This window comes from Silene latifolia, unplaced genomic scaffold, assembly GCF_048544455.1.
Source record: "Silene latifolia isolate original U9 population unplaced genomic scaffold, ASM4854445v1 scaffold_20.1, whole genome shotgun sequence".
Taxonomy (NCBI): Eukaryota; Viridiplantae; Streptophyta; class Magnoliopsida; order Caryophyllales; family Caryophyllaceae; genus Silene; species Silene latifolia.
In genome coordinates, this window is record NW_027413163.1 from 8,773,438 (window position 1) to 8,799,081 (window position 25,644).

The 25,644-nt window shown below is 34.6% G+C and overlaps 1 protein-coding gene and 1 long non-coding RNA gene across 2 annotated transcripts; one reads left to right on the forward strand and one right to left on the reverse strand.

Annotated features, from left to right (window-relative positions):
• The first annotated feature begins 878 nt into the window (after window positions 1-878).
• On the forward strand, window positions 879-2,686 carry LOC141638446 (uncharacterized). Its single transcript, XR_012542092.1, has 3 exons — window positions 879-1,271; window positions 2,328-2,394; window positions 2,606-2,686. It is a non-coding gene; the product is annotated as an uncharacterized LOC141638446 (long non-coding RNA).
• Window positions 2,687-22,457: 19,771 nt separating this feature from the next.
• Window positions 22,458-24,920, reverse strand: LOC141638299 (protein FAR1-RELATED SEQUENCE 5-like). Its single transcript, XM_074447703.1, has 3 exons — window positions 24,785-24,920; window positions 22,945-23,900; window positions 22,458-22,604 (listed from the first exon to the last, which is right to left on the reverse strand). The coding sequence occupies exons 1-3, from the start codon at window positions 24,918-24,920 to the stop codon at window positions 22,458-22,460; spliced, it is 1,239 nt and encodes a 412-aa protein (XP_074303804.1).
• Window positions 24,921-25,644: the final 724 nt, after the last annotated feature.

The following is a 25,644-nucleotide window of genomic DNA, read 5'->3' on the forward strand; positions in this document are numbered from 1 at the left end:
TCTGCTGCGCCTGTTCCTGGTTGAGTTCTGTCTCTGAACTCCGTTGTTGCCTTGACCTAGTTTAATTAGTCTACAATTAACTAACTATTATTCGTAATATCACGCTAATTCCTGTTCGTTAGTTTATTTTATTCTTTTATTCTTTTTTTCTCAAATTATCCGTTTTAAAGGTATTTTCGACATAAATCGCCTATCCCAATGTAATTAATGTAATTTTCATTATTGTAATTCATAATTATTGTATTTATTTTATTGCTTGTATGTTCTCACATGTAATTGAGCATTAAATCCTACTTCGACCCAATTGTTTGCTAATTAATTGTCAACCGACTTAGTATTAATTCTCACATGCTAGGATTAAGACTTGGATGTTGCATTGCATGCATATAATCGACGATATATCAAGTATAAATAACTTCCTTAATCATTAGTAGAGGCCGCTATCGAGGCGGGCGGGATTAGGTGTTCGATCAAAAGAGCTTCCTAATACGTACCCTCACCCCTTACTCCAGATATCTGTGAACACCTGTGTTCATTGACATCCACGAGAGTCATTCTAGACATAGAATGCTAAGGGTAACGATTGCTTAGTGTTCATGTCTCTACTTTGTGTCTTGACATGACACGAGGTATTCGAACGGTTCCAATTTCCCATAAAAATTGGTGGCGACTCCATACAAAATGCAAACGATTGTTTCCCAAGCGCCCCCGTGGCCCCCGCTGTCCACACAGTGAAAGTTTGCCCTGAACATTAGTAGATTCTAAGCCTTACTTTTAACCTGGTGGTTGATGGGGGGACATAATGTCAATATCTCATGTTACACCAAGAATATTCTGACAGTCATTGTCACATTGATGGGATGTTGTCACCTTTCCTGGATTTGTGGACTGTGTATATCTTGACGTACCAAATGAGCTTGGAGATTGGAGCATCTTTACAGAAACTGGGGTACCAATTGGGTAGATATACTCCGACCACAGACTATGTTGTGAATGTGAAGTTGTCTATGGAGTGAGATCATTGTAGGGTAGTGCCCTTGTTACAAAAGCAAGCAAAAAAACAAATTGTGGAGTATTTTATCGGCTATAGTTGGAGTACTATTTTTAGGAGTTCAATTTTCTATCGTATTGACAATGCTGAAGCGGTTAGAGTCTAGATATTGCCTAATGTTATGGACATTCAAGTGCTCAATTTCAGGGAGAGACGGCTGTGATAAAATTTGATGAAGAGAGTGATATGTCCGAAAAATGACAAAAAAGGAGCGACTTAGGTATGTGTCAGCTTGATCACATTAACATAGCCTGTTATTACTCTTGCATTTGTTTACTAAATCAAAATTCATGTTTCATAACTCTCCATCTAAGCAAGATGATAATAAGAATGGAATGCGCTTGGTTTGGTTTAATATGAATTCAATAATGCGCTTGCTTGGTTTGGCGCGAAAGACATATTAAGATATAGGAATCGGAGCTTGATAACGCTCCTCGTGTTGATTTATATTATATACGATATTTTTCTTTGCATCAAATAGAAACAACTACAAAAGCAGCTGTTGAATCACATTTTAATTAGAATCATCTTATAAAAAAAGAAAAAAAAATTTAATTTTTTATTTTACTTTATTTATAATTAGAGGCGGGGAGATCCTTTGTACCTTTTCTCTTTTGTATTAAGTGTTTGTACGTTTGGGTTGCTCATATAGTATGTAGCTACATTGGTATAGACAATTAGATGGTACCAAATTACATAGGCATTTCTTAACATTATCATATGTGGTGCATTTTAAAGATTTTGAAATAAATCAAGTATGCTTGTCTGACTATCTCTAAGATAGTTCGCTGTGTATGGGTGTGAAATCTAGCTCCTTTTGTCTTTATTTTCAAATGTACAATTTAATGGATTAAGAGTTTCAATTTGTAAGTGCCAGGTTATATACTACTCTACTCATTACTATGGAACACGAGCTGATACAAAATCTTAAAAATATATTACAGTAGCTCACCCTTTTTGGTTTGAGTCGGTCTTTCATTTGGTTCTTATATAGATGGTGTATAATTGAGTCACTATCGGATACTTGGGGATTGAGGGAGAGAGGCAGTCAGCGGTGAAGAAAATAATTAATTGTAAAAAGGAGAAAAAAATTAGGTTAGGTTATGATGTTATGATGAGTGATTGAAGGAAGAAACGAGGGAGAAGAAAAAAGGTTAGGATCTGTTATTATAAAGGATATTGAATTTGAATTTTTTTCATCTTTATTTATTATTTAGTTTCCTTTTCATGTGCTCTTTAAGATATTTCTTATATTTGGGTTTTTGTTATGGGTAAGGTGAATGTTCTTGAAGACGAAGAGAATTGGACTCCAGTTTAGGCTCAATGACAAAACAGTCGATTAGGTATTCCTCTATTCAATGACAATATATGCATCTCTGTTATATTGTCGCATTTGTGGAATGAATTGTACCAATACTTTCTTCTGTAAATATTATTATCTATCTACTTTGAAGTTTGAATGTTTAGTAATATGTTTTTTTCACATACTAATTTCGCCATCTATCTACTTTGAATTTCATCTTAATTGTTGTCTTCTTTTACTAAATTCTCCAGCTTTTGCTGCGCTGGAAATCGTTGATTCTACTCTTGTGGTTCTCTTTCGGTTCCAATTCGGCAAACCCAGCCTTTTCTCAGGTATTGCCCCTCCCTTGTTCCTTGTTCTAGACGATACCATCCTATTTAACTAACATGAAATTAAACTCCCTTTAAATCATGTGCGACAACCCTTTCAATCACGTGCAGCAATTTTTGGTACGTAATCAGTATTGATTTGATCTAATGGTAATAGCCTCGGTGCTAATAAATAGATCTCAGGTTATTGAGGGGTTTTGGGTGATTAGTAATTGTCTGCAGCTGTATTAAGGGTAAGGATAGTCAATCAAATCAATGAATTCATCTCGATTTTCCTTGTATTGCTTCTAATTACAACAATGGATTGTGAATGCTGTAGTATCAAAAATAAAACAAAAGAAAGTAGTGACAAACTATGGTGATATGTATTATGAAGCAGAAGAATTTGCGGTATGAATTGTGTGCCTAGCATATGTGTTTTTGTTTTAGTTTATGCACCAGTTTACAGGACACTAAGGTACTTGTCGTACTGTCCAGTTTCAAATCCAATGTCATGAGAACTGATCAATGATTTTATCAACTGAGCTTGTTGACACCACAACCAGCCAACCACTACTCTTTAGATTTGGCAATGAATAACTCCATTTTGGATGGTCTAAGTTTTTTTTATTCTATTTTTGAAACTGAGATTATATGAAGCACCAACGGCTTTCATATCAAACGTTTTGGTTCTTTGTATATATATCCTGTCTTCTGTTGTTTAATAGTTGACTATTATGAATACTATACCTGTTGCATATCTTTGCTGAGGAAGGCAATCCGACGAGAGGTTTAACATATTAATCTGCTCTTATATTTAAGATTTCAGGATGAGTTTCTTCTGCTTCCCCTTTGTCAATTTTTAATGTTCACTCTTTTGGCTTGCAGTTCCGACGATGATGGTGATGAAGGAGTCCGGGGCTGGTGGCGGCAGGATTGACACTGATCATGGAGATACCAGAATTAGAGGAAGCAAAGTTAAATCAGGTGATTGTTAGTATTATTTTCATGTCTGATTAGGGTTGGTGCTGGTGGTTGTCTTTACTCTTCGTGACGCTCTTTTCCTTGGTATATCCCCTTTTCTCTTCTCTGGTATGTTATATTGGTTCAGTATTAATTGTGTGTTTCGTTTTCAAGCTAATGTTATTCAACTGTGTTTGTCTGGACATCAGTATTAATCCCCTTTTTCTCTTCTCTCGTATGATATTTTTATCTCTAAAAAAGAGTGGTCTAAATAAACATTTAGAAAGGTACTTTTATGCCTGGACATCAGTATTCTGTTGTTAGTGGCCAACCACCACAAATTGCTCTGTTATGTGCCTCTCTTATTCTATACATTCCTAGAGTATCTAAATTCATGGTATGTGCATAACAGATTGAGAGGTGAAAAGGAAGGAGGGTGATCGGTGGGAGGGAGAGAAAGAGAGAGGGATACGTTATGAGGGAGAACTATACAACTAACTGTATAGGGTATACCTATCACATCATCACGGAATCACAGGTGATGGGGAGGGGAAGGGAGAAGAGGAGAAGGGGAGAGGGATAAAGAGAGGAAGGTAGGGAGGGAAGGAAGAGAGTATTTGCTTAATTTAACTCAGATTTAGAGAAGTGGAGAGGGTTGTAGGGAAGGAGGGGGGGAGGGAGACTCCCTGTTTAGTTTTGTTCAGATTGAGATAGAATGGAGAGGGATAGGGTGGGGGTGGGAGTGAGAGGAAGGAGGGATAGAGTTTGTGCATTGTTTTGATCAGATTGTCTTTGCATGATGAATCTGTTAGGATATTTGTCGTACTCAGTTTTTCCTTGCTTTTCTCAACATCCTCCCCATTAAAATCATTTTTCTGGTACTCCATCTCAATCTTACGTGTCTCCGTACTGATGGTGACTTTACCATTTACCTATGCAGGGAAGTGAGGGAACTGTTCTTATATGTTGCCATTGCCTTGTGGTCTGGGCTCATCATTGGATTTGTGAGGAAATGCTACAATAGCAATGCATACGGGTATTAGTATGAAAAATAGAACAATAGTTTATTCAATTTCTGACAAGTGTCTTGCAAAACTTAAGCCACACCAAATATTATTTTCGGGTTGGCTTTGGACTACAAATCTGTTGTTATCCCCATCTTTGCGATTGCTGTTAGTATTTCCGTGAGATGTAGCTTTACTGCTATGTATGGTTGTTGATGCGGCTCTTGGTATGTGGAGCACCATAGCCGAGATAATGAAGATGGGTTTAGACTGGTGATTGAGTTCAGTTACATCAGGACTGGTGGTGTTCATAGATAATGAAGATGCATAGGGAGAAGAAGACGAGGACCGGAGAGTGAAGGATGATGCATTTCATTTTATGGAATTAGGTTATCATAGTGAGAATGGCGGAAGTCGCTACTTTTTAGCTATAACTATTGTCTTATACATTTGACTTTTTTGAAAATTGCTTGTTATAACTTTCTTTCATTTATCCTATTTTAATGGCACTTTCGTAAAACACTTTCAAAAGTAAACAATCAAGTCGGTCGCTAATTACAAGCAGCGATGGCGAAATGTTACAATTTATACTATGTAGGTTTCATGATGTATAAGCTGATACTATTCTTTGTGATGGTAGTACATTGGGTATGTATACTTTAATGTTGGGGTTTAAGAGTTGGTCAAATACGACAGTCAATGTATACGTTCAATATATAATGTGGGTCAAATAACCTGGAATGCTCATAGAATGTATCGTGAATTTTAGCTAATTATCTAATAATGTTTTTGCTATACAAAGCTGTAGTTATTATTAATAATTGTTACCTTAAAAGGTGTACGTGACCAGATATTATTTCAGTTCATGGCAAAGCTAAATATTTTCAGAAGAGACGAATATGGTCCTTGGAGCTAAAGATGCTCAATTCTATTGTTTCTTGGTGCACCGAATAATTTGATAGAGCACAAATGACAATTCTATCATTAAATATTTGAAGACAGTGCAATAGATTAAGAAACTAAAACGTCAAATTAAGGCAACTACGTTGAACATTACACGTAAAAAAAAAAGGTTTTTACCCTAGAACAAAACGCAACTACATCTACATACATTCGGTAATTCTCGCCAAAACTGAGCCATAAACAGATTCGCTGCAATAACAAATAGAAACGCGTTTTGGATCTCCGCGCGCAACGCGCGCTGAGAGACAACTAGTCACTCATTAAAATCTGAAAATAAAAAAGTATTCTAAAAACAAATATTACTAACCATTGAAACATAAGGTTTGGGCCCAATTATTTTTTTTTTCATGTGCTTCAATTTGCTTTATAAAGAAATTTTTGTAAAACAAGAAAAAAATGAAAAAGAAAACATCCACCAAAAATATACTCCGCAACATAATTAGTAAGCAATATTAAATTTGGACAAAGTATTAAGTCCTTTTTATGATCGGTATTATGGGAATTTTTTTTATAATGAAGCAAGTTAAATTGGGTGAAAAGAATTAAGAAATGGATTAAGGATGATAATAGCAGTAAAATGAAGGGCAATAAGATGATCAGGAGTGGTATTATTGTCAAGGATTTGTTTTCTATTATCAAAACAATTGAAATGAGTGTGTAAGTGCTGGCAAATTCGACCCATTGTTTAAGTGATGTTTCATTGTTTCGATTCTAGCCCATGCTTATCCGACTTAATTAACACATTGTTTATTTTTAGAATGGACAAGTAAATATGTTAGGGTTTTGCCTAAACATATAATTATTGCCTTAAATAAATGATGTTATATAGGTCGGGTGAAAGTATAAGTAAGATTATACGAGTTACGAGTCGAGTTAGGAACAGTGTACGGATCGAAATGAGTTTTTGATAAATCTGATATTATAATTAAATCAGATTTATCGCTTACATTAGTTTCTTTTAGTGAAACAAATATAAAAATTAAGTTTTTCTTATTTTCATTTATAAGATACATACTTATTTTGATTATCTCATAATAACCGCATTTGGTATAATGGGTTGGGGAATTTTATTTTCGGGAATTGTTTGATTAGTCGGTACTCTTATTAATTAAGAGAAATATAACGCCGAGTAATATGTGAAAAAATTATTATTTTCTAGCATTGTTTGATTAATCACTACTCTTATTCATTTGATTTTTTAGAATTATCATAAAACTGAATTTTTAATTGTATAATTTAAAGTATTATTATTAATACTTAATTATTATATCAATTAGATTATATAAATATTAGCTTTTTAAAAATTATATTAGTGACTTATATGTTTTACATTCACATTTAAGATACATTTATCTTTGATCCAGAGAGTCGGTGGTGTTTCAACCTAAATTAACGTATTATTTCGGCCTAATTGGATCCTAAGTCAAGATTTATCGGACGTGACCTTCAAAATGACAGGTTGGGTTAGGTCAAACTTTAACAGGTATACCAAATTTCATTAAATTTATTAACTTTGACAGGTTCAGCGTTTACCAAATTTCAAATTTATTTTATAAACTTACTCGGTACTTATCTTTCGTACATATTGTGACACCCTCATACTCCAAGTGCTTTACCAGGACCACTTAAGGTATGAGAACGTCACCATCTCGGTTTCCCGAGGCAATGATAATCAAATGATAATGAAGAAACATAATTAAATAGCAATATATTTTAAAGTGAATACATGTCCAAAGGCCAAAACTGATAAAAGTACAATACAAAGTTCTCAAATCCCAAAAGTATTAAACAACTAAATCAAAACAGCGGAAGACTCTAAGACTGCATCATGGTGACTCATCCTAGCTAACCCAAGCGTATCTCCTCATACCTGTTCAACAACTGCTCACCATCCCCGAATGGATTACCGCAGTTTTTAAAACAATTAACGGGGTCAGTACTAATTAGTAATTACACAAACAAAGCCACAATGAAACAATTATAAAAACAGCTCACACAATCCCAGCATCCATCTTCAATCTCCACATAACTGACTATACACTAAAGTTTGTAGTCCTGCCAGAGTACCCATCGCAACAGGTACTCCTCGCCGCTAGTGAGGGACCGCAGCCGTTCCCACCTAAGCCCCGCTCATCTCCATCGAGCGATAAACCCGTGTTCATTAATGTGCACATCTCTCCCGTGGCGGGTTCCACAAAAGGCGAATCAAGGGCGTGAAGCCACTCCCGCAAGTGACTCTACTGAGTCTACTCAGCCAGGGACGCACCCCGAAGATCACAGACAGATACAAACCAATCAACAGTAGAAAATCCACAACCAACCAGATCAACCAATATTATACGTAACCAATAGTCACAACAACAACCACCACACAATCATGTAACTAATACTCAGTAAGGAAACCCTACCTGGGAAGCAAACACGGGACAAATTCCATTGAAGAAGCAAACCCTACCAATAGTCTTTATATTGAATAAGACTTTACCAGTCAGATTCCATTGAAGAAGCACGGGGACAGAGAAAGAAGTAAAAGAAATGAAAAAAAAAAGTAAATGAAAATAGGCTGTGATTTTAAACCTATGCTAGGGTTTTAAGTTTTAACTAAATGGTTGGGCTGCTTTGCACATTTATAATGGGCTTTTCCTAGTTGGCAGCCTAAAAGATGTATTTAATGGGCTTCTTGTCTTTACATTTTCCTATTTGTTCACTGGTTAGTAAAATTCAAGGGACGTTATTATAGATTAACGTGTCGTGTCGTGTCCACTTTGTTGGTCAAGACACACCGTTGACCGTGTCGGCGTGTCCATAAATTTCAGAAATTTCGTTTCGGACACCGACACGTGTCGCCGTGTCTTAGTAACACAGTCCTTAATAGATTTCAAACTCGTTTAATTTTAAAAACGCGTATAAAGTAAATGGGAGGAATAACATGAATTGGAGGAAATATGGTTTTGCGTCTCTCTTTTTATAATATTTATGCTACTTATATTTGTATCAATTATTTAATACTAGTATCTATTTTTTCATTTTTCTTTTTCTTTTATATTTATTTAGTACATTTTTTACCCCTTTCATTTTTATCTAATAAACTTTGACTGCAACTTAAATAATTAGTCTAAAGACGACTTTACAAAAAAAAAAAAATCAAACAAATGCAAAAATCTTGTTAATGAACAAAAGGAATTTGTGAGTTATTAATAGATCTCATTCTACAATAAACTTGTTTAAGATGTGTTTGGCGAGTATTTCAATACTTGTGCGACTTAAAAAGAGAGGAAAACATCACAAACTCTCATTTAAGATGAATGTATCCATCTTTAGAAACTTAAAATGGGTTAAATAATATCTCACTTATATAAATACGACAAATATCTTATTATTCCCTATACACTTTTCACCTTTGTAAGTCTCCCTTTGACGGGTATATCCGTCACAAGCTTATGACGAGTCAAATATCACTCACATGGGCAGATAAGACAAAAAATAAAGTACATAGAGAGTTACAAATGATTTGTCTTATCTACTTAATTGGGTTTTACTTGGCCCGTCACAAGTTTGTGACAGATATCGGCAGTCACAAATGAGAATTTGTGCGAAAAGAATCGTGGACATTCGTCTAGAGATGTTAGAAAGATGATACTGAAGTCGTAAGTATTAATATTTTTTTTCTCAATTTTCTTGTCTACTCGTAATTCTTATAAAATAAAAAGGAAATATTTTTCTCTTTTATGAAAAACCTGAAGTTAAAAAATATTTCCTCCTTTTGTTTGGTTTAATGTTTTTGTGTCTCAATTTTTTTCTTTTCTATTCTTGTTTTTAAGACTCTCATATTGCCACGAACAAGTTACCAATACCACGAACTTACTCAACGAAATAAATAAGTCAACTCATTCTACAAAGTTTATGTTTCACACAAATTCTTATTTCAGACGGAGGGTATCCGTCTTAAGTGTGAGACGGGTCGGATAGATACCATTTTGTGGGTAAATGGGTTAAACTTTTATTATGTGGCATGTGGGGGTGTGACGTTGGATTGTTGTAGGTAGGCTTGAGGGTACACCTACACATTATTTAGTGTAGTCTAGTCATTTGCTTTTAACAAGACATTAAATGTGTTTGTAGAAGAATAGCCAACATATTATCTTATTGCATTTGTCCTATTGTTTTCCATTGTTCTCCATCTTCCATCATATTATCATTTTTCATTGTTCTTCATTTTCATCGCTCTCCATTTCCAATTCATCATTTTTATACTAAGAAATTTATCCTTCATCATTTACATTTACATTTGTCCTACTGTTCTCCATTGTTCTCCATCTTCCATCATATATATTATCATTCTTCATTGTTATTCATTTTCATCGCTCTCATTTTCAATTCATCATTTTTATACTAAGAAATTTACCCTTCATCATTTATATTTACATTCACCATTTGAACGATGTACAAAAAAAATCTGGTTCATCATAACAAACTAACAACTAAGATAGCGAAACATGTAAATATTCCATTAATTTGGAGGATGAAGATGACGATTATGCCATAATATTATACATGTTACCATTGCATTGGAATGTGTAAGTATCTCAAATTGTCTAATTTAATCAAGACAACATAATATTAAATCATTTCATCAGATAATGTCAGTATTTCATTTTACTATGTGACCATTTTAAAATTAAGAATTTCACCTAGAGACTTATTATAACATGAATTGGTAATATGTTACCATTACTATCACATATGTTATCACATGCACTGTACTATAATATCATCTCAGGCGGTATAATTTCAATGTCAGTATTATTACAATGTCATTTCCTAATATGTAATAATATCACCATAATTTGTTACCATTTTTACAAAATACTATACTACTTGTATAAAACAGATTTTGATATGGAAACATTGCAGACAATAAAATAGGATGGAAATTATGAGATTGAACATAATAACACGGTAATATAAACAATAATAATATGAGATTAGTGGGGAATAGAGGCATATCATGAGTAACTCTTCTTCTCCTCTATTAACAACCTAGTAAATTAATGGGATTTAGGCATTTAGTAGAGAGTTTTTTTGAATGTATATGTTGAACGAATGACGTTGCTCATTGCTCTGATGATTCATGATTTATGCTAACTCGTAAATTCAGTAATGATTTGCATTTTCAATTCAGCATACTCAAATAATGAAATAGTCTAATTACATGTATATAGACATAAGTTGTTTATATAGAAATCAATGATTAATACTTATACATGGGTTATGTATTATGTAACTTCAAGATATTGGTGCTCCGGAGATTGGAGATTTTCTTAACCGCCAATTTACCAAAGGCGGTCAAATTTTTCTCCTTCAATAGGTAAAAGAAAAATAGTCTAACAAAGTAAATGAAGTAAGACTAATATAGTAATTGAATACATTGAATACGTGTCTCTCCATTTCAAATTTAATTATCATTTGATGGTTTTTTTTTTCTCTTGTAAGATTATCCGTCGATGTTGTGTCGATACTATCACTACAACTAAAAGGCCAAGAATAACTAATAGGCTAAAAATCTTAGCATAATTATTGGAACAAAAATAGATAGGCTAATATCAATTAAAATGTCAACGACATAAAAATACATCCTCAATATGGTGATTACTCCATTCACGAGCTTCAGATTTGATCATCCATATGAACACATCCTCCAACATCAAATATCGTGTTAACTGATATTGAACTAATATCTAAAATTAAAAAAAATTTGATAATTCTTAAATTGTGTTCTGTACTCACCGATTGTCATGTATTAATAATTAAAATAGGAAAATCTCTCAAAAAAACAGAAATTCCAAGAAAAAAAATGAGAAACATCATGCTACCTTTTAAAAAATCCACATACTTGTCGATTGTCAGGTGCACGTATTGATCTCCAAGTATGTCATGCTCCTGAAAATTCAATCAATTGTACAAATTAGTATTATGCCAAAATTATTTGTACACAAAATACAAAATTGCATAAAATATACCGAGTATATGTAAAATATTATCAAATGAGTTTTGTATTAATAATTAAATTAGAAAAATCTCCCAAAAAAAGAAATTCCAGGAAAAAAATGAGAAATACTATGCTACCTCTTAAAAAATTCACATACTTGTCGATTGTCATTTGCACGTATTGATCTCCAGGTATGTCATGCTCCTGAAAATTCAATCAATTGTACAAATTAGTATTATGCCAAAATCAATTGTAAACGAAATACAAAATTGCATAAGATATACCGAGTATATTTAAAATATTATCACATAAGTTTGACCAATATAGTAAAATCTTATAATGGAAAAGAGAACATGAGAAAAACGAATGAGCTGTAGGATGATAAACAATTATAATAAAAATGCATGTCTATTATTGTGCTCATGGAATAAACATTATCATCTCAAGAAAAAATAAAAAAAGTAGTAATTAAGACGTCATAATATCATAATATCATCAAAGGATTTAAGGTAAACTAAAAATATGAATCATTATAAAGAAACTTGAGAAATGAGTTATGGAGAAAGAATATGAAAAGTATGGTTAAATGCTTGTGGTGAATTGAATAACGTATTGAAGTGGAAGAAGATAAAAAGTTTGTTGTCTTCTTTAATTTTTTTTTTAATATTGTAATTGTAAGAATAAATATTAGGGGACATAAAAGACAATAATGATGATATGATGAGACTTGTAATATGGCTTCTTGAAATCATGTGGTTATATCAAATGTCATTTAAAAGTGTACTAAATGTTAGCCTTTTTATACTATTTATTATATAGATTTTAAAGAAATAAATAAATATATACTTTAATTTTATGAGTTGTGTTAATATGAAAAAATTTAACCAATTCATTAACATCTATGTTCTCTTAATTCCAAAAATTTCAATTAAAATGTGAAATATAATTGTAAATTATGAAACTTTTATGTGAATTTTGGTAAATTACATCTTTTTTTGGTTTTTTTAGCTCATCAACTCTTTAATATATACATTTAGTTTAAGAATATTAATGATGTCTTTTGATTTTCTTAATTTGTATGTTACACAATATGTAATGACTTTTTTGTAAGGACTTTTAGTAATCATTCAATTTTTTTTAAGAATCATATCTGATACCCGTCGCTGTGAGTACCAAAGATAAAATTTATAAACTCCTATTAAGACTAACCTAGGCTAGTGGTAACAGGGTCGATCCACAAGGAGGCAGTTGTAAATTCTAGTTGTTCTATGATCAGTCTAAGGTAACTATTATGGGGGTTGAATTGAGTTGGTCTACAACTAATAACAATAAGAAGAAAATAAACTAAAGATGTGGATTAAACAGATAAAAGGAAGGTACTAGGATGGTCGGGTCATTACAGCTTCGGCGGCAGCAAACTAGGTCGGTCCGAATCAAACACAGGTAAGGCGGGAAATAAGAGGTCCTCTCGGTCCACTCCTAACAAATAGCATCTCTCGATCTCGCTATAAGTCCCTAATGTCACTAATACTAACTTTCGTCCTGAAAAGCGACTAATGGTCTAAACTATACCTATCTTTCGACCTTTAGCACAGTTTAGTCGAATTAATTGATGGTCAAATAACCTTCCCTACCTTTCGGTCTAATGGGTCAGTCACAATAGAGGTATCTAACTGGTCGCATGCATTCGATTCGTTAAATACAAGTTTAAAAACAATTAAAACGAAGGTAACCTTACAAGGTCAGTCGATCGACCAACCATGTCAGTCGATCGACTGACACGCGGGTTCAGTCCGTGTCTAATCTAATGCCGCCTAGCCATAAATCGCCTACATCCTAGCACAAGCTATTTAGCTACTCATGGTGAATGTAAAAACAACAAATAAACTAAGACAATAGGGTACTGAATTCATGATTTGAAATAGATAGCAATTAACAATAACAATAATTGGCTTTGGGCACAAATCTAGCAATTCTAATACTAAGGAAAAAGCGAAACAAATAAACGAATTAAAGCAGAACGATTACCGAGAATTTCAGAGGAAAGATTAAGAGCAAAGGCAGAAATCCAACGTTTAAAGTCGATAACCCAAAACCCTAACTCGGAAATAAGCTAGAACTAAAAGTACTGTATGTGATATGAAACTTAGATGAAAACTTGATATAAAATCTGATAAAAGCTAGATCTGTTTATGTTACGTTATATAGGAATATCAACGCAACAACTTATTCCAAAACCTAAAACTTCACGGGCTTTCTAAATCTCGTCTGGAATCGAAGTCTGGTCGATCGACTACTCGATCGGTCGATCGATCGCTCCTCAAAGAATGAGCTTCGGGATCGATAGGTGGTCGATCGATCGATGATACTAGTCGATCGACCGGATTAGCTGCTACTTGACTTCTTTATTCTCGTGGTCTTATCTTTTGGGCCTTGGATCGCGCACCAAGCTTGTTCCTTAAGCAGTTCCTTTACGTCATTTGCAATGCAGCTTACTCGGGGATGGATTCGGCTTGATTTCCCGCTAAATTCTCCACATTTCTGCAATAAAGTACAAAAGCACGAAAGTAGAGGAGAATAGAGAAATATGGGCATATATAGCACAATTGAGCTCTGAAATGCGTGTAAAAAGAGATGTAAAACATCATATAAATGACACGCATCAATATCAAATAACCAATAATCTAATAATAATTAATAAATAATAATTAAACAGTCAATAAAAATTAATGGAAATTAATGGGGTATAAAATATTAAATGCTAATGCCATGTGAAATTAAATTAAATGCTTTAATCTAGCCTTTTAACTATATTGTATAGATTTACTTAAGTATTTACAGAATTTATTTGTAAATTACTTAAATTAAATAAATATTTTCTTTTCCATATATTTTATATTTTCCAAAACCTTATCCTTTACGTGAAATAATTTCATGAACTAAATACGGTATTTCTACCCTTTTAAAATTCTATTATTAGTGTTTAATTTCACTTAAGTATTTACAGAATTTGTTTGTAAATTACTTAAATTAAATAAATATTTTCCTTTTCATATATTTTACATTTTCCTAAGAAAATATTTTATATGATCTTTAATAATTATTTGTCGATTAATTAGTTTTGTAAAACATCTTCTATATACAACAAAGTTATAGTAACAATAATAGTGAGTTAATGCCTTTAAAAAAAAAGTAGTGAATTAGTGACAATACAATTTTTTTTTTGTTTTCAACTTCATTTATTCTTCTTCGTTCTTAATTTCTTATGTACTCAATTTTTTTTTATTTCGAATACATATAATAGTACTCCATATGAAATATCTTGAAATTATTAACTTATAGTTAATGCGTATTTTTTTATTGTAGTTTTTTTTGAGTTAATTAAATTTAAATATAATGGAATATGGATGGATTTTTAAAGTAAATAAGTGAATTAAATTAATGCAATATAATAATAAATTGGATAACCCACGTCATATTAGTTTGCCAAGTCACATGTTATTGTATACGTGGCTTTTTTTCATCCAATGTGGCATTGTCTATGTGGCATTTTTAGGCTAGCCTTTTAATAGTATTTATAGATGTTACCAATACATAATCTTTTTCGGGCACAAACCAATACATATTTATAAAATTTCATTAGAATTGATATTATTTTCCTATTTTTCGGGGATCACAGCATTACATGCTATGTTACCATATTCGAATGATATGTTACCATTAACATTATATGTTACCATTTTATTGAACTACGTAAGCATTTTAGATTGTGTAATTTAATAAATATGGCCAACATTCAATCATTTTAATGTACTTTGTTACTACTTTACCAGAAAAAAATGTACTTTGTTACCATTTGAATCTACGGAGTATTATATTACCCTTACCCTTACGGAATTATGATGAATCGTATGTTACCATTATTATCACATATGTTACCACATTAATTAGACTATCTTTTTCACAAAATATGTTACTAATATATAATTTTCATCAAAATGATTGATATCTTAGCATCACAACCTATGTACCATATTCAAATGATATGTTACCATATCAATTTGTTTACATTTCTTGCTAATATATAAACAAATGGACTTCAAGTGGTGACACACTGACACTGCGTTCTTTGTTTGTCTTTCCTTCATCTATTGTGTCACCTTCTTTTTTTTCCCGTGCTTTTTTCTTCCCATCCTCTTAGTTACTTCCACGGTTTGTTTCTACGGTAAAAACAGAAAATGGGCTAACACAAATTAACGATTTTAAATCTGAAATTTTTATTAAAAAAAATATAAATTTAAAACTACCTTAAACAAATAATGGGGCGAGATGCATTGTTTTTAGTGGAGGAAAATAAATCTTAAATCGACAATTTTACAAAACAAAAACAAAAATAAAAAACGACCTTCAACAGTTTCATTCAGTGCATGTACTGTCTTCTCCTTTTTCTGTGCTTGTATCCTCTTTATCATAGTCTTTCTTATCATATTTATGTGATGATTAAAGATATTTTAATAGGGATGAGATGAAATAAAGATGATTTCGGTGGAGGAAAATAAATTGTGAAATGGTTTTGGGAGGAAATAAAAATGGGAGGAGAATAGATGATTTTGAGTGTTTTGTGACACTCGGTTTTTGAGATGATGAGTGTTGCATTGGTATTGTGAAAATAAGAGATTTATTTATTGCAACATGTCCTTTCATTTTCTCTTCAGTCCAATCTCACTTTTTCATACTACATAACACTGGTCTATCTTATACTTAAGACGGATATCATCCGTATTAAGTAAGACTAATTGTATATTTCAAGGGCATTAGAGAAAATAGTAGTGGTCGTATCATTGCCCTCTTTTTAACTGCCTAAAAAACCAAAAAAAAAATATGTTAATTTTTTCCAATCCGTCTTGCTTGTGACGGAGGTACCCGTCGCAAGCTTGCGACGGGTCGGATAGTGCCATATTTCTGGAAAATGGGTCGACATGTTGGACTGTATACAAACAGTGAATGTGGACTTTGGGCCTGCAAAAATATATGGGGTAGATTTTTACTGTGGCAGTCTTAATTGCTCCAATTAAAAAATAAATAAACCACCCCCCTTCCCAATGTACTGTGCACGGTTATTGTTAACCTAATCAACTCCTCAATCCCTTTCACATCCCTCAGTCAAATTTTCCCCCCTTCTCTCTCCACATTCAAAAATCTCTGAAGAACCTTCCGTATTCCTCATTTTTCTTCCGATCATTGATAATTAGACAAAAAATTTATAGACATTATCAGTAACGATGGTAACAAAGCAATCAACAGTGAAGAAAAACTCAAGATCTGCGAGGAATAAGGATGATGTTGGTGGAGGTTTGTATTTCCGTTGATATTGTTTTAGATTTATTGCTTAATGTTTATGATTATACTTCCATGGTTTAATAATAGAGACATGCAAATGTTGGGTCATGTTATATGTTGGTTTGTTGGTGTTAATCAAGATCATTAACGATTATACTCAAGATCATACTGAAGATCAATAACGATTGTTTGATAATATTGGTTCTGTTATATAAAATTTTTTATTAGTATGTTCAGTTTTTGTGATTGAATGTTAATGTTGTTTTTGTTGTTATTTTGTTTAAGGGACGGGTGAAGAGTCGGTACCTGCGAAGCCGTCAAAACCTTCAACTGGTACAAGGAGGAAGAAAGTTGTGCCAAGGGTGTCGGGGAAAGGGAAGAGCAAAGCTAGACCAGTGGAGGATGAAGATGACAGTGATGTGGCAGACAAAGGTACAGATGAGGAGGCGGTAGTTGTAAGTAAAGGGAAGAGGAAAAAGGTGACATTCAGTTTAGGGAGTAAGAAAGATAAGGGGAAGGGGATAGCAGTGGAGGAGGAGGACGAACCAGATGAGGAAGACGATATCGAGACAGATGATGAGGAAGGGGGACTACGTTGAGGAAGGCAAGTTCTCAGTTTGTAAGCTGTTTTACAATTTTTTTTTGGATGATCCTAATACCGATTTTTTGTTACACAAAATATAGACGTTGTGGATGAAGCTGTGAAGTTGGCGGTAAACGTTGGGACTTGGGAAAAGCGCGCTGAAAAAGAGAGCTGTTGGAAAGCCAGTGGAGGTAACTGCAGGTGAGTTGTTGACATTGTATGTGAATTTGTCGACATTGTTGTTGGAGTGGTTACAAGTTTAGTAAAGGTGTTTACATTTGTTGTGTTTTTGTCGATATTGTTCACATTTCAAAATAATAAAGATGTTGTTTACAAGTTTAGTAAAGTTGTTTACAAAAAAGATGGTAACATGTTTAGTAAAGATGTTGACATGGTTGATAATTAAAAAACATGAAAGCATTTGTTGACATGGTTCAGAGAATATAGTATATGTAACCATTGGTTGGGTATCATGAATATTATCTTCTATAGTGGTTTGACTGGTAAAAAGGTGACCAATTTTACTGTGAATGTTATAGGATTGAGGTACTTACAAAGGTATTTAACTTGTACACACTTAGTAAATGAATTTGTTTGAATTATGCAGAGCATCCACTTGAGCCAAAAGCGTTGGAAATGATTCAGCGGAGGACAGAGGTGGGTGAAGGATCAAAGAAAAGAAAGAGAGATGAAACCGCTATGGTGCTAGTGAAGTAAGTCAATCTTTTAGGAGGTCAAGGTTATTGTGTTTTTGTGCTATTTTGTTAATGGAATTTGTAAGCAGTTTCGTTGTAATTGTTGGGTTGGTAATTAGGTTACAAATTACAGATAAAATGATGACAATTTGATGTTTTTTTGTATGTGGCTTGATTTCTTCGGGGGTCCAATTTGGAGGTAATTGAAGTGTGGGTGAAAGGGTGTCAAATTGACGGGAAAGTGTTGGCATCTTGTTGAATTTTGACATTATTTTTTGTCGGGTTGTTATGTGTTTGTAATGTTTCCATTTTCGGTAACAGAGTTTGTAGGGAATAATATTGACCATAGAATTGAAAGTGGTGACAAGTTTAATGTTGACATTATTTTGTTACATGTGATATGTTTTTAATGATTTTAATGTTGGTGAATGTTGACATTATTTTGTTACATGTTATATGTTTTCAATGTTCACATTTTTTTTAGGATAGTGTATAGGGAAAATATTGACAAAAGTATTGAATGTGGTGAGAATGTTGAACAAAACTAGTGTACTTATTTTGTTAGTTCATTAATTGGGTGATAAAAAATTGGTCAAGTGTAATGAAATTAAAAGGGTGACATAGTGAGGTATATTTGTTGACATTCTGATATGTGTGTTGCTATTTTAATGTCGTCAATTTGTGTTGAAAGGGTATGTAGGTTACATTATTAACAACAATGTTTAAAATGGTGACAATTTTGGGGACATTTGATGGGCTGAAGTTATTGTCATTTTGTTATGTGGCTTGGTCGTTTAATGTTAACATTTATAGTTGAAATAGTGTATAGGTTACATATTACCAAAGATGTTAAAACTGGTGACAAGTCTGGGGAAGTTTGTTATATTTGTTGGCGTGTCTTGACTTGTTGGGTAGGCAATTTCTATATGTTTGTAGTGATATATAATGCTCTATTTTTGAATAATGAAATTGTTGTCATATAGTTGAGTTGTTCACAATTTGTGGTACTTTTGTTGATAGGAAAAAGAAGGAGGTGGATGGCCATGGGTCACCCAGGCAGTTGTTCAACTTGATTGGTATGTTAACGGAGTCTCAAAAGAAGGATTTTGAGGACATCGGCTTTGGTGGCCTATTGGAGTTGAAAACGCATGCGTTTTATCATCAAATGGTGGATTGGCTGATGCGTAAATATGATCCTAGCTCCCGGATGTTCCTCTTCAACAGGAACGTCCAGTTTGTCCTGACAAAGCACGATGTGTATGACGCCTTCATGTTACCTTGTTCTGAAAACACGATAGATGCGAAGAACGACCCGGAGTTGGTCAAGGTTTGGCGTGACCGTTTCAAGTTGTCGAAGACCGATGAGTTGTCTTTTGATGCTGTTAGGCAAGAGCTGTTGGGGCTGCCTGATGGAGGGCCTGACTTCAAAAAGTTGTTTGTGGTTTTCGCTATGGGGACATTCTTGGCTCCTACTGTTCACAACCGTATCGACTTGCGCCTGGTCAAAGATGTGGGGAATGTGGACGGCATTGCTCATTTAGATTGGTGTTCGTTCGTCCTTCTCCGTCTGAACGCAGCAGTGGATTCTTGGAGGACGCACAACACCAAAAACGTCGGCGGTTGTCTGATGTTCCTGCAGCTGATGTACTTCCATCGCATGACTTGGTGGGGCTTTCCGGAGAGCACTACACTGCCACTGGTCCAGTATTGGACGTACGAGCGTTTGAAGGAGAGGATGGCCCAGGAGGTGGCAGCATACCGCCATCATCAAGGTTTCGGGATTGGCGTTTGGGAGCGTCAGTCATATCCAGTTTCAAGGCACCTTTCAAAGAGGCTTTACCGTAGGCCAACTGAAAACGAACCAGCATCTAGGAACCCTCCAGTGCGATTTGTCCAGCTACCACTAATGGACGAAGTTTCGACAGATGAGGAGTTGCAGGCCACGTTCTATGATGTACGGTGCTCTCTAAAACTTTGGCATATTTCTTACCATATTGTTTATATATGTCTCTGTAATGTTAATCAATTTGATAATTATGTGACCATTTTAAATCAATGCTGACATTCTTGAATTTTGTATAGGTCCGCGTCCGTAATGGGATGACAACAAGGAGGAATCTTTCTGTGGTTAATGTTATACACAAGAGGCTGATGAGGGAGTTAGGAGCCCAGGAGGATGTTGGTGTAGATCTTCAGTCCAGTGAGATGACAAGTAGTGCTTCTGGGTCGCAATCACAGGGATCCTTTACACAAGTGTTGGCCAATCCAGAGTTTGTTGCAGCCAGGAATGCTCTAGGAGAAAAGTTGGATGCCCTGATTGATGTGGAAATGGTTCATCCACCGTCCTTTTCACTTGGCGTAGAAGACATTGGAGTTCCCAATCAGAGAGTAACCCAGCCTAACACTCGCACTAGGGGACGGAAGACTAATGCACAGGTTAAGTAGTGCAGTTTATGAGAACGGGTTTGAGTTTGGTATGGCCTCATTTTGGGTATTGTATAAGGCCTTGTATTTTGGACATGTTCGGTTAGTTGTTTTTTAAATGTGGTGACTGACTTTTATTTTGAACGTTCGTATCTCGTCCTGCACGGATTGATGGTTGTTATTGGTAAGGCGAATGCTTTTGAACATGTTATGATAAGTTTATGTTGGTAAGAATGTGCGTTGGTATAGCACATATGATAACATTTTGATCAGCAATGGCAACATAAAAGATGATCAGAAGTTATTTAGCACATATGATAACAGGTGAAGGTTTCATGACATATACATGAGCATGTTGTCTTATGATGACAAATTCCCCTATTATGTTGTCAGTTTTAATAGGTCAACATTGAAGACATGTTGACATATTTCGCCATTGTGTTAGCATGTAAAAGATGATGACAACTTATTTAGTGGTGGTCAGGAAGCCATCAAATGACCAATATTATGCAATGAAAGATGGATGTCATTTTGTGACATAATTTTCTCTGTAATGTTAATATTATGTGAACATATTTGTCTATTATGTTATGAATTTATATATGGTGACATTTTCTGACATTTTGTGAATTTATATATGGTGACATTCTATTATGTAATTGATTGTCTTACGTGATTTAAGGGCAATTTTAGTTGGATGTAATGGCAAATGGAAACCTAAAAGTTAGGGAATAATGTTTCACATGTTGACATAAATAGACGTTATATTACCTCTTCAAAAGTGCTGCCAAAACGTACAATGGTGGTCATGTAATGACCTATATCTAACGGTTAATTAAAGTACATGTCCATCGTTTGCCAACATAATACCAAAATGACAACTAATTGTTACACTTATCGGCCATATCCTAATACGTTCACAGGAGCCTCGGGATTGGCGTGTAGGAATCGCCAAATGCCGGTACCATTTCATTTGATTTTTTCGATTTTTTCTTCTTACCGAGAGACCGTTTCTTCCTTTGGCTCCTGCCTTTGGTTGTACATCGGACGGGGTCTAGAATTGCACGACCATCGCTTGTTTGATTGTTCTGGTCAGCATCTACTGCAAGCTTTTGAAGTAGAGAGATTACTTCAGCATTCGCCGTAGCACAGAAGTTCTCGACAATATCCCTTGCTTCCCGGGTATTCTGGCTCTTTGTTATCAGATTGTTGACATTTGTCAGCATTAAACGTCGCCAATTGATGGCCTCATTGGCCACACTTTGTCGCATGTCTGTTGGAAGTAAACGGTTCCAGACCTCAGTCTTAGCAAATTTAGTCCATCGCCTTAAAATGTAAGCGGACGGGATTTCCTGGACAGAATGCATGTGGAGTACGCGTATGATGTGGCTACATAACATGCCTATCAGTTGATACTTCCGGCAAGTGCAGTCAGTTAGATGGCTGACACAATCATAAGTAACGTGATGGGATGCTCCCTCATTGCCACCAGTGTACACCCTATAGACTAAAGTCGAGTCTTCAGATTGGACAACAGATGCCCGAGTACCCATGGCGAGGCCAAACTCTATCTCGAACACACGAAACAGATGCAAGGTGTAAATCTGTGACGCATGTTGCAAGAGGTCCACGAGGGGAAAAACGGAGGTCGGAGTCGCCCTAATACAGTTGAATTCCTTGCGCTCCTCCTCCCCTCTCCATCTTCGGACTGTCGTTTCGAATAGACCGAAAAATTCGGTCACTGAAGTTGTTTTTGATGCTTGGAACCCCATTGCATGGTTCGTACTCTCACTTCTTTGGGACGAAAGAATACCGGATGAAAAGTGCAAATTATTTAGTGCAGTGCACCATTTTGTTCATAGGCTGTAAAGTCTATTGAACCTTGGTGGTTGTCGAGGCCGTACTCTGCCATCATAGTTCCCCAAGTCGCTTCAAATTCAGTTTCATTAAAGCACCCATTTAGGCATTTGTTGAACATATTCTGGAATGGCCTATCATGCTTTAAAGATCCAAAATGAGAAATGGCGTTTTGTTGGATATGCCATTGTCATAGCCAGTGTCTGCTTTGTGGGTAAACCTGGTCATGATAAAATACAATGTTACCATACGGAGGTTATATGTTAACAACTACATAATTGATTTAAATGTGTACATAAGTCCATCTTTTCCTGACATATTCTATATATCTTTAAAAATATTATCAGTATTATATGACACCATATAGTGGTTTATTGTTGACAGATGAAATAGTATTCATGCTTAAACGAAATGATAACATATAGTGAGTTATTAGAAATTTAACAATTGTGACCAGAAAATACCGCTTCAACAGCATTTGACATTGCCTTATCTTGGTCAGTGAAGATGGAGACAGGACGAAGGTCATCACCCATAGCTTCATTAAACACGTTGAACAACCATTGAAATGCTTTTTCTTTCTCGTCCGATAGAAAAGCGTACCCAAACATTACATTGGACCAGTGGTTATTTATACCTACAAAGGCATCGCATATAAGATTGTACCTGTTGGTGCGGTACGTTGTGTCGAAAATTAGTACATCATGATACAATCGATAGTCCTCCCTCATCATAGAGTCACACCAGAATAGATGACATAGTCTCCCTTCTTCATTGAATTGCACACGGAAGAAGAACCCCGGATCCTCAGATTGTCTTCTAGTCATAAGATTAATAAGTGTGGCTGCATCACCGCCCTCAATCGCTTTTATCTTCAACCTGTGAACAAAGTTGATATGATCTCTCTTCGAGTGACCAAAAAATACATCACCGCCCGCTGCAGCAGCTGCCACCTTGTACTGAACAGAGGGGGCGACGAATGCTTCTGTCATGGCCTTTATAGTCTCTGCCTCGGCATCGCTTATTCTTCTTTCGGATCGGTGATGTTGTTGCCACTGCGTGGGAGTAAGAGCATGGTTGTGTTCAGTGATATGTTGCAGTACCTCCCACTGCCCAGCCTCGTTTACCTGCGAACGAAGCACCGCTTTGCATTCGCACCTAGTGATTGCAGCGTTCCTCAGAATGTTAGTCGCTACGTGAGGTAAACCATTCAGACCTAGCCTACTGCCATTCCCGTGTTTCCCTTCACACAAGCAAACAAAGTACCTCTCGACTTCGGGTGTGCCAGGACCATTAACCCTGCGAGAAGTTGCTTTCCTAATGCTAAACCCAACCGCCTGTGAGTGTTTACGGTACATCTCGTAGATCTCTTCCCATTTTTCGGCTGTCGTTCCCAATAGTGATTTAGAAAAATCGGTACCTGTACATGTTAAAAGGATCAGATTAGAACAAAAGGTATGGCCATTTCTAACATATAAAGCAACATGTGTACTTAACTTTAGCTTACTTCCTCCATTTGACAGGGCGACATTAGGACAACAACTATGGACATTAATAAGATATTAAACAACATTTACATTGGACATTATATTAATTATTCTACTTATCAGGGTGACATTCGTCCTAAAAGTACAGACCTTTGTTAGATAAACAAATACATAAACATATGAAAGTGCAATAGTCTAGTTGCCAGGGTCACATTGGGAGAAAAAGTTTGGACATTAATAAAATATAAAACAACATGTACATTGCGCATTATATTAGTTACTCTAATTAGCTGGTGACATTGGTCGTAAAAGTATAAACCTTTGTAAGGAATAGAACAACATGATTCACTACAACTAAATTAATCTAGTTAACAGGATCACATTTGTCGTAAAAGTAAAGACCTTTGTGAGAAATATCAGCACATGTACCTTTGTGAGAAATATAACAACATTTGTCCGAAGAGTATAGACTATTCTAAGAAATATAACAAGAACATGTACCTTTAGTTACTGCATTTTTTAATTTATATATAGAAAAGTTTAGAAGGTGACATTGACACAAAAGATGTAAACATTAACACACGTTGTACTCATCTTAAAAAATGTATTGAATGATGAAAGACATATAAACCAATATTGAACGAAAGATTCATCAAAGTTCATGTTCCATGAGAAAAGAGTCGAATATGATTTTATTAAGAAAATTCAACAGAAACGTGTTTAAAAGTAGAAAAAATTATTATTGGATTTACCCTAATAATTATAATGATAATGAGCTATAAATTTTCAAAAGCAAAGACGTCGTAATTATACATACCATTACTCTTATCCGTCAACACTTGATGAGTTCTGAAATCATCGTCATCTTGGTCTTCCATTGTACCGTCACTTAGGGATCCGTCAATTACAGCTAAATCGATTACAGCATCGTCAAGCATGCATGCGTCGGCCATTTGTTTAATTCCGCAGAAAATTTTAGATATTAATACCCTAAAGTGACAGACTTTTGTATCGTGAATATTAGATTTTGGGATGTTGAGAGGGAAGAAATGATATGAAGAAATTGGGATGTTGAGAGGGAAAAAATGATATATTCAATCTCATGCAAGGATGAAATGATGTACAAGCAAGATCAGAAATGAAGGAAGAAATGAGGGACAGGGGCATTAATGGTGGGATGTTAATTGCCAATTATTAGAATTAAATATGTAGGTTTTGTACTATTTTTTGCTGCAAAGTCTTATTTGTACAACACTCCCATTAATGCATGCAGGAGAAGTGTTGGCTCCGTTTTGTTATGACCCGGACGAAAATGGGATGTATTTGACCCGTCGCAAGCTTTCGACGGGTAGTTGCGTTGCAAATGAGAATTTGTGAATTTTTTCACACTTTTCTCCGCTTTTTTTATAAACAAAGAAAACTGTTATTCTCTTTTGAAAAAAAAAAATGTTTTCCTTTTTGTTTGCTTAATATTTTTGTAAGTGAAGAAAATTTTAAAACTCCAACACCCTTCCCCCCACTCAACAGCATCCATACACGCTTAGGTATTGTTTTATTTTTCTTTATGGTTCAAAATTTTATTAACTTTAAAAAAATAGAAAACGAAAAAAAAAATCAATTTTATTTTAATATTATGTACTGTCTACAAAAATTAGGAAATTTATTGTTTTATTTTTC

Excerpts from the sequence above, each read along its gene's own strand:
- LOC141638299 (XM_074447703.1), bottom strand. The coding sequence starts at position 24,920 with ATGGCCGACGCATGCATGCTTGACGATGCTGTAATCGATTTAGCTGTA. Across the intron at positions 23,901-24,784 it reads GTTGACGGATAAGAGTAATG|GTACCGATTTTTCTAAATCA; the intron begins GTATGTATAATT and ends TAACATGTACAG. Across the intron at positions 22,605-22,944 it reads TGTCAAATGCTGTTGAAGCG|AATATGTTCAACAAATGCCT; the intron begins GTATTTTCTGGT and ends AGGCCATTCCAG.